This window comes from Arachis duranensis, chromosome 1 (assembly GCF_000817695.3).
Source record: "Arachis duranensis cultivar V14167 chromosome 1, aradu.V14167.gnm2.J7QH, whole genome shotgun sequence".
NCBI classification, from domain to species: domain Eukaryota; kingdom Viridiplantae; phylum Streptophyta; class Magnoliopsida; order Fabales; family Fabaceae; genus Arachis; species Arachis duranensis.
Window position 1 is genome coordinate 89,958,534 of NC_029772.3, and position 9,636 is coordinate 89,968,169.

A 9,636-nucleotide genomic window follows, 5' to 3' on the forward strand; every position below is an offset into this window, starting at 1 on the left:
AAAATTTCTCTCCGATTCCTAACTATTTATGAAAAGGATCTGACGTTTTTTGACCATTAAAAAATAATAACGTAGTATTTATCCATTCTCTATGTAATTGAAAAGACTCTTTATCTTATTAATTTTTGGGTAAAAAGTAATTAAAAGAGCCTAATAATTAGAGGGTGCCAGAAAAACATTTCGATCACACAAAAAGAATAAATACAAATCGCATTATTATTTTTTAATGGTCAAAAAGTATCAGATCTTTTTAATAAATAGTTAAGAATCAGAGAAAAGTTTTACTCTAATAATAATAATAAAAAGTAAAAACTCAAACCATATAATGACCTTGCTTTAGGGCACTGATAATCTGAATAATAACATTGGGCTTGGGCTGGCTAAGGTATGAGCCACGTGGATTACTTTTGAATCATTGTCTTTAATTTATTATAATTAAGTTGTTAATTAACTTACAAATAAAATATAAAATTAACGAATGTGATTGTTAACACGTTTACAACATTAACTCGCTAGAATCATTTTCAGTATCCAAGTTAGGTTTGCAGGGAAAAAAAAAAAAACAAGGAAGGAGAAGGAATACCATCAATGCATGGGTAAAGTAGTCAGTAGTGTAATTAAATATGATTGTTTGTGGTGACTTTAGATCGATTGAATAAATTTTACTTTCATGCAAATAATGTACAAAGAAAATTTAAGTAAAATTAGTGTAACTGATATTAATTTTGTTATACACTTATACGGCATGGTTTGCAAATTATTGATTAGATAATAATGATGAATATTTAATAGCCACCAACAATATATTTGAATTTTTACAGAATAACAGGAAAAATTGAACTAACCTCTCATTTATCACTTTAAAACGTAAACTAAATCACAGTCATAGATATCGAAGTGTGGTTAGTTTATCAGCATATCACAATAAAACACAAAATTAGTACAATATGTAATATCACTGACATGATTTCATGAATAAAGAGAAGATGGGCCCTTTACCCAAACAACTGAGCCTAAGTAATACCTTATATATCTATACAACACCTTTAATGTAAAACTAAAATGACAAGAAGTGACTACCACCATAACTAACAATGTTTAACCTATAAATTAACTAAATCTTCAAATGTTGTTGCCACAGTGCTAATGCTGATGAATGTTTCTGTCTAGTCTAGACAATACCACCTTGGCAAAATTGGAGGAGGTTGCTTCCACCAAGTTGTGATCACATAACTAACTTTCCTTTATTTATTTACAATACTATCAGCAATGACCAATATCTTTTTGCATTGCATGTAATGATATCTTTTTCATTTCATCATATTCAAGAAAAGAAAGGCTATTATACACCTAAACATATTCTGTAATGATCTCTGACAAACCTCCTCCAAAACCGGCACCTGAATGTCTATGCTTCTCGGCACAGCATTCCTTCATGTAACTCTTGCAGCATCCCCCATACCCTCTCTTGTTTAGACTAATACAAGCATGCACAATTGTGGAATCTCTGCATTCTTTTGTAGATCCCTCATTGCTGCTACAGCATGAACTAATGACTTGTGCCTCGTTTGAGCTCTCGCAATCACACGCCACTGGAAGTTCTTTGCATTTGTCCGAGCAACCATCGCAGCACAAATCGTTTTCTTCCTCTTCCATGCAGCAGCCGTGCTTTGAGGCCGATTTGACATCATCATCTATGTCAATAGTTATTTCACTTGTCCCTGCCTTCTCAATTTCAGAACGGGAACCTGAATTTCGATCCGGGTTGTGGCCTTTTGGATTTTCACAACCATGGATCATGTGATTGTGAGAACTATGTGATGATTCCTGTTCATGAGTAGCTGTGTCAGTCTCTTTGTGGCAGTGCTCTGTCCCATGGCAATGAGAACTATGTAATGCACCATTGTTTTCTGCATTTGGAATAACATTGTGCATTTCTGAACGACAATGGTCTTCAATATGATCATGCTTCTGATGACCCTTACAATGTTCGTGACTTCCCATGACATTATGATGCTTGACACTTCCATCTAATCTTGAATCCGAAGGGCAGGGTTCATTCTTTGAGGAGCAGGTCTCAGAGGCACACTTCTGAGGCAGAGACACCTGTTTTGTCTCCTCTGAGCCACAATGCTTATGGCTATGATGTTTATGTTGATGTAGTTGTTCATGGTGGTGGTGGTTGTGATGGTGATGATGATGAGAGGATTTTCCATGATGATGATCATGATGGTGAGAGGAGTCACCATCGGTTCCACCACATACATCTTTCTGGACATGAACTTCAGGGGAAGGTCTACAACATTTTCCTCCGTGCTTGTGTTCACCATGCTTGTGCCCTCCATGTTTGTGTGTTCCATCATGGTCATGATTTCCATGCTTGTTTTCTCCATGATTGTGTTCTCCATGATTATGTTCTCCTCTAAGGAGTAACATGCTGTTCAAGATGACAACCAAACATGTTCCAACATCAGCAAGAACTGCAGCCCAAACAAGTGGATGACCACCAATGGCCAAACCAATAATTGCAGCCTTGGTAATCACAGACAAAAAGATATTCTGTATCACTTTCCTGTGCGACTTTTTTGCAAGCTTAATCACTTCCGGAATCTTCCTAAGGTCATTTGACATAAGAATTATGTTCCCAGTCTCAGTAGCCAGTGCAGAACCTGAAATCCCCATTGAGATTCCTATATCAGCCGTAGCTAACGCCGGCGCATCATTCAAACCGTCTCCAACCATTGCTGTTGGCCCTTCCTTCTTGAATTCTGTGATGATCTTTAACTTGTCTTCTGGCAAAAGTTCTGCATGGACCAACTCCAGAGCATTCCCTAGCTGTAAGATGAAATTCAAATTACTTCTGCCACTCTTATCATTTATCTGTGAGGTTCTATGATTCTTGCAACATTAAAAATTAGTCCAATTCATCTGTCATAGAGTAGAATTTAAGTCCACTAGGTTTTACATTTTTAAAATATAAGATATGATACTATTAAATGATGTACAACCGTATAAAATTAAAATCACAAACCTGTTCCTGTGCTTGCATTGCAGCCCCTTGACTGTCTCCAGTGAGCATAGCGGTTTTGATTCCCAATGACTTGAGCTGAGCTATTGCCTCCGGAGCACCGGTTCGACAAGCATCTGATAGAGAGAAGAATCCAACTGGGGTTGCTCCACAGTATATGTATCCTGTGGTCTTTCCTATTTGACCACGCATTGCAGGCACTATGAAACAAAATCATCACAACGAATACTCACTTTAGTTCCACAAAGCTGGAAACAGAATATTGAAATGAGTTCTGCAACTTGTAATATCAAAGTAAATATGAGAAAGGCATTCACCTGTTTCTGAGCCAGCTCTAGTTGCAATTTTTTTGTTTCCAACGTAAACAAGTCTCTCTTCAATTTTTCCATATATTCCTTCTCCAGGAAAATTTTCGAACTCTGTAACATTTTCTGGGTTTGGTTCAATGGAGAGAGACCTTCCATAATCAACAATAGCTGCTGCCAATGGATGGCTTGACTTACTCTCAATACTTGACACCCTGAAACATTTTAATTTGTTAAAGCTAGCATATCTTAGATTCCGACATTCCGTATATCTATATATGTTTTTAGTCCTTTAATGTGTCATTTTGCTTTTGATTTTGGTCCCTCTAAAATTTTTGTTTTGGTCTAGTCCCTCTTTTTTCTATTATTAAGATCTTAGTCATATCATCTAGATTTAATGTTAAGTTACGATATTATAGGAATCAAGTAAATTTCAGAAAATATAGGGACTAAAGTCAAAATAACCTATTTTACACGGGCTAAAGACATAATCCTTAAATATATCATTTGTGACTTGTCTTTAACATATATACAAAATAAATTCACATCTCCAAGAAAGATGGAGAAAGAGGAGGGTCCTCACCAGTAAAGCAATGTGTTCAAATCAATTTCATCTGAAAGAGAGACAAAATTCGTCACCACAAACTCCCCCTTTGTTATGGTACCAGTTTTGTCGAAAGCCATGACCTTAATTTTTGCAAGTGTTTCAAGATAATCACCACCTTTGATGAGGAGACCAGACGTAGCTGCTTTTGTGTAGGCACAAAAAGTAGCAACTGGTGTTGAAAGGATAAGTGCACATGGGCATGCACTTACTAAGACAACAAGTGCAAAGTGAAGCCAGTGTTTCTTGTCGTGTACTTTCAATACAATTGGGATCACCGCTACTAGTGCTGATATGATTACAACAGCTGAAAATAATAACATTAAAATGTAAGGCCAATGAAACTGAATTCATTTTTTATTTTTTAGCCACATTCACAACCAGAAACACCATTCATTCAGGAAAAGATTTATCAATTGATGTGAATTCTTTTTCATACTTTCTATTTTTCCTTTAAAAATCAAATTCATGGCCCCCCAAAAAAAGCAACTTCATAATCAAAATTTCTGAAGAAGTTTTTTTTTTAAAAAAGTAATACAATGGTTTAATTAAGAAAATTAAGAGTAGAAAATTTTTTACTTCCTCCAGTGCATTGAAGAGTTAAAATTTGTACATTTTTAAACAAACTCTTCTTTTTCGTAGTTAGGTAAACCCATACAGCAATTCTTAGTCTGATTTAACCGGTTACCAAACATGCTATGCTCTAAAGACTACACTTGTTACTCTCAGCATCAGCATTTTTGTCATAGCTTGACCTTATTGTCCTTCATGGCTTTAGTAAGAGACATGTAATAAATAAAGAATTAACTAATCAAGGGCGTGCACACAAAGTGTGGCAAATATTGAAATGCATGTGAAAATGACATTTTATCTTTTCACTTAACAAGCCTTTGATAGTAACAGCATAGTATTAAAAGTGTGTTCAAATATGAGCACTTAAACATTATTAAAATAAAAAGCTGAAAATTGTAATTAACTAACCAGGGGTGTAAAATTTGGCAAATTTGTCAATCAATCTCTGAGTGCTGGTTTTGCTGTTTTGAGCTTCTTCCACAAGCTTTGCCATTTTAGCCACAACACAATCCTCAGCCAATGCAGTAGTTTTAACACTAACATAACCTTTGTATAACCAATCACAAAATGACATTAGCATAAACAATTTGACAAAGTACCAAAAATACAGGTACCAATGAGTAATAATATGACAAACAGTAACTCAGAGTTAGAAACTTCACCATTTAAGTTAATGGTCCCAGCCCAAACAGTTGAGTCTTTTTGTTTTGCTACTGGGAATGATTCCCCTGTCAAAGTTTTTTCATCAACCTCACAGGTTCCATCAACAACCACACCATCAATTGGGATCACTTCCCCTGCCTTCACTGCTAAGATCGTGTTGACTTTGACCTCATCAGCATCAACAACCTCTCCTGTTTCAGCTATCACTGCTTTTTGAGGAGCTATGTTCATCAGTGATGACATAACCGCATTTGCCTGAATCCATATAAATTTTAAAAATGAGAAGCTTTAGAGTGATTTTGGAGAACATTTAGACAAAGTACCCTGATTTTGATGCTTGAGGATTGCTGTCTTTAACTTTTCACCCTACTCGTGACATCTTTGGAAGACTTACCTCCAAAATATGGGGACGGTGAGGACAATTCTTTTTTTTTTCTTTTTTCCGTTTCAACGTCTCTATATCTTCTGTCCTAGAATACTCAAGGATATTATGGGACCTTTCTTATGGAAGTTCCATTTTTTACTTAGATCAATGGTCCCTACAGCTATCTAATAGGAGAAGCATAACTACTACATTTTGATTAAGGCTTTACAACATAACATGAACATGGTCCATTCATATTTAGCATGGAAAGGATACAACAATGGTCTGAGTTATCTAATAAGAAACATCACAAAGTATGGGTCCACTAATATTAAGCATGAAAAAGAAATGAAACAAGTACCTTGTGGCTTGCCCTGGATTCAAGCCATTCAGCAATAGAGAAGAGAAAAACTATTGTTCCTGCCTCCAAATAATCATTCATAGCAATTGTCCCAATAACTGTTAAACAATAATAACAATGACCATCAGCCTCACCTAACCTTAACTGAATCTTCCTTGTAAGAATTCAAGTTAATGATGCAGGTCTACAAAGATTAATGTTTTTGCCCATGTGGATGTAATCAAGTTGAAACAAACACAGATTTTCGTTGGTAATTGTGACGATATCACTTATAATACATAGTTATTGATAGGCATTTCACCATTAGAGATTTAGTTTTTCAATATTTTTAATATTAAAACATTATCCTATTTAATTTGAGAAAAAAAGTTTAAGGCAAAACAAAATTTTATTCTCATCAATCATAATGCATAAAAAAGTGTCAACTTTTTTCAAAAAATAGAAAAGATGTGGTTTCAATATCTTGATTGAAGTTGGGTCTCAATAAGAGTATAAAAAATTGTAAATAGAAATAAGATATTGTCTATAGTTGCACATAGTTGCATATTAAAAAATCAATTGTCATGTAAAAAAATCACATGTATTTTGATTCCACTCCTACTGGTCCTCACTTTCCATTCCACAATTCACAAAAAGACATTACAATATACTTCTTTTCTTATCTGCTTATTCAGAAAATTTGGTAGAGTGCCGCTCATAGTCATAGTTAAGGTCATATTTGTTTGTTTCACGTCACTTTAGCAACTTTATCCACCATTCCACCAATACTGAAAGTAGAAAGTTACATCTTCCGCAGAGCACTAACTATTTTAGTAGGATCTGACTCTACTGATAAGAAAATTAACCAATATAAATTACCATTGTGTGTATGTGTGTAATTTACTATAATATTTAATTTTATCTTATGTAATTTTAAATTATTAATGAAAAACATTGCACTTCATTTTTTAAAATAGGTGAAACTATATTTGGCTGGCATGCGGGTTTTATGATCAAACGGCAACTTTTATTATTTGTTTGTTTTTCCTTCCAGGGGAAGGCAGTTAGGCAAGGATAAATGTACAGCTAGATATTTATTTACTTATTTTTAGTGAACAATCATTGAATTATTCCAAACAAGGAAAAAGTAACAGAAGTGTATGATGTGAGTTTATTTAACGTTAATTACAAAAAAAAAAGCATTATTTGATCCAACATTTAACAACAAAGTCCGGGCAGCAAAACAAATTAATTGAAAAGCAATATGATAGTGCAATATAAATTAATTTAAAGGCAAGAGTAGTAAATGATTTTGATTTACCTGCTATGATCATGAGAATGTTAATGTCAAGTCTAAGGTTCTGGATGGAGACAATGGCCTTCCGGGCGATCGGAAATATACCGGCAGCAACCGCTCCGAGAGCGAGATACTGCAATGGATGGTACACAAACTTGAGCAAGGAAAGCAAAAGTAGCAAACCACACACAATTGAGTATAGGCTTGGCCATTGCTTTTGGTGCTTTTGGTCCCCATACACTCTGACATTTGCTTCTAGTCTTGCTTGATTAAGAGCCTTGACTGTCACCATAAATAAAATCATCAAATAAGCTTTTATTTTATGATTGCGATTTTAGTGTATTGTTAATATTTGAAAAAAAAAATATTACAGAAATATTTAACTCCATTCATTACTTTGACTTTACTAGGGTGTAGTCTGTAAGAAAAAAATTGAGTCTAGTTAATATATATATAGTATAAAATTATCTTATATTGTTAGTCAATTAAATTCATGAAATTGAAAAAAAAAAAAGGCTACAACATTGTACATAATTGGAAGACAATGTTAATGGATTACAACACAACACAACAGAGCACAAAACGAACGCATCCTCGTAAGTAAAGCTAAAAGGGATCAAAAGGTAAAAAAGAAAACCGCCTAACTTTATTTATGCCTTCATAGTGGATTATTCGTATAGAAAGCTTATATTTAATGTCAATGTCTACCGACATTATATTCACACTCCTTAAAGTATGGTTGCAGTAACAGTTAGACCAAGATTTCGGGGGAAAAAATCTATCTTAGTATATTGTAAAAAAAAAAATAGCTACTTAATAATGCACCTATTTTTGGTAGGAGACAAAATTACATTCATCTTCTATTCACAAAATATAAATATTTTATAGTCAATAAAAAAAAAAGCAAAACTTGTTCAATTGATATTTGTTTCTGTGTGATAAATGTATGTAATGACTATGAATAATGCGTGACGTTGTTGATACTAACACGTAACAGTTCAAGCCAAGGAAACTATTGTGCGGTGCTCATCTTCATTTATGGGAGAAAGAAAGAAAGAAAAATATTATATATTTATTTATATTATGTATGAGAAAGCACGTTAGAAGATGGCAAAAGCAACCCTCTTTTTTTTTTTCCTTCCCACTAAATGTTGCCCTACCACAAATGATATCATAAATCTAGAAAGTAGAAACCAATGAAATAATTAAATATTGTGATTTGTGATCCTCTCATCATAGCAGAAAGAAAATATTCCTTTCCCCTGTTTTTTTTAAAAAAAAAAATAAACGATTTTAATTCTTAACTCTTTTAATAATAATTAATTAATAACTACACATCACAAAATATGCTAATACTATTATTTTTTTAAAAAAAGGAACGTACATAAAGAGCATGATGATTGCGAAAGGAATAAATCAGAGACCAGTTAGTTATTAACTTATTATTATATATACATATACTTGACTCAGAGCAGATAACTAAAATGGTTTTTTAAATATATAAACGTGAATAATTAATAATAACGAGATACACACATACACTGAACAAAAGAATAATTTAATTTTCATAAATCAGTAGTTAAATTTTAAACTAATTACTAAAAAATTATTTAAATATATGAATCTATTTAGGATAACTGTGTATTAAAATTAAAAACGAATAAAACATGAAGCATATATTATAATAAATAAAATTAAAACAACATTAAAGAGTGTGTTTAATTTGCGTTTTTTTTGTAAGTATTTTTTTGGGACAAAAAATATTAAAAATAAAACGAAAACGAACACGCAAATTAAAGAGACACTTATATTTCCGGTGATGAAAAAAATGCAGGAAAAAGGTGACGTGGCAATGGAAGAAGAAGAAGAAGAACGTACCAATTTGGAGCTGAGAAATGATGAGAGAGTCATGGATAACAATAACAGTACGAGTTGGTACAATGACCGAAACCTCCTTCACTCCTTGCAAAGGTTTGAGTATGTTCTCTATGAGCGGCACCTCCGACGAGCAGCACAATCCCATCACATCGAAGTAGCTCTTCTCCCACTTCTTCTTCCCCTCCTCATTCTCCATTTCTCTCAAATTACGCTACCACCAGCTGCAAAAGTCGATAATTATTCAGCAATTGAATCTTGCAGAGAAATTTAGGGGAAAAGGAAAAGGGAAAAGGAGAGATCCAGGGAGATAGATGTATTTATATATATATATAGTGCTCTATATCTTAGAAGCTACGATATATAGTGCTCTATATCTTAGTAATTAAATTAAATTAGTAGAAGGAAGCGTGTTTCATGTGTGTGGTTGTGAACAAGATAAACATGATCCGGAGTTGGAAATAGGAAGAGACACGCCTCAGAATCAGAATCAGAGAGAAGAGAAAGCAGAAAGCACCCTTCACCTTTCTACTTCTTGTGTTGAGGGAGGGTTGGTGTGTGAGTTATGGGAAAGGGCCCCTATGAGA

At 33.8% G+C, this 9,636-nt stretch overlaps 1 protein-coding gene across 2 annotated transcripts; it reads right to left on the minus strand.

Annotated features, from left to right (window-relative positions):
- Positions 1–890: 890 nt before the first annotated feature.
- LOC107460349 (putative inactive cadmium/zinc-transporting ATPase HMA3) lies at positions 891–9,636 on the minus strand. Of its 2 annotated transcripts, none has more exons than XM_016078710.3 (10): positions 9,574–9,636; positions 9,053–9,273; positions 7,199–7,456; positions 5,899–5,996; positions 5,173–5,428; positions 4,919–5,056; positions 3,917–4,244; positions 3,346–3,548; positions 3,032–3,228; positions 891–2,835 (listed from the first exon to the last, which is right to left on the minus strand). In XM_016078710.3, exons 2-10 carry the CDS (start codon positions 9,246–9,248, stop codon positions 1,351–1,353), a joined length of 3,159 nt encoding a protein of 1,052 aa, XP_015934196.1. In that variant the 5' UTR covers positions 9,249–9,273; positions 9,574–9,636; the 3' UTR covers positions 891–1,350. The 2 variants fall into 2 exon arrangements, with proteins under 2 accessions (XP_015934196.1, XP_052115317.1); XM_052259357.1 differs by having other exon boundaries at positions 9,527–9,595.

Bases quoted from the DNA above. Each gene is read 5' to 3' on its own strand.
- LOC107460349 (XM_016078710.3), bottom strand. From the start codon at position 9,248: ATGGAGAATGAGGAGGGGAAGAAGAAGTGGGAGAAGAGCTACTTCGAT. The intron at 5,997-7,198 runs GTAAATCAAAAT...ATTGTTTAACAG, and splicing joins CATTCTCATGATCATAGCAG to TTATTGGGACAATTGCTATG. The intron at 3,549-3,916 runs GTGAGGACCCTC...AAAATGTTTCAG, and splicing joins TTGAACACATTGCTTTACTG to GGTGTCAAGTATTGAGAGTA.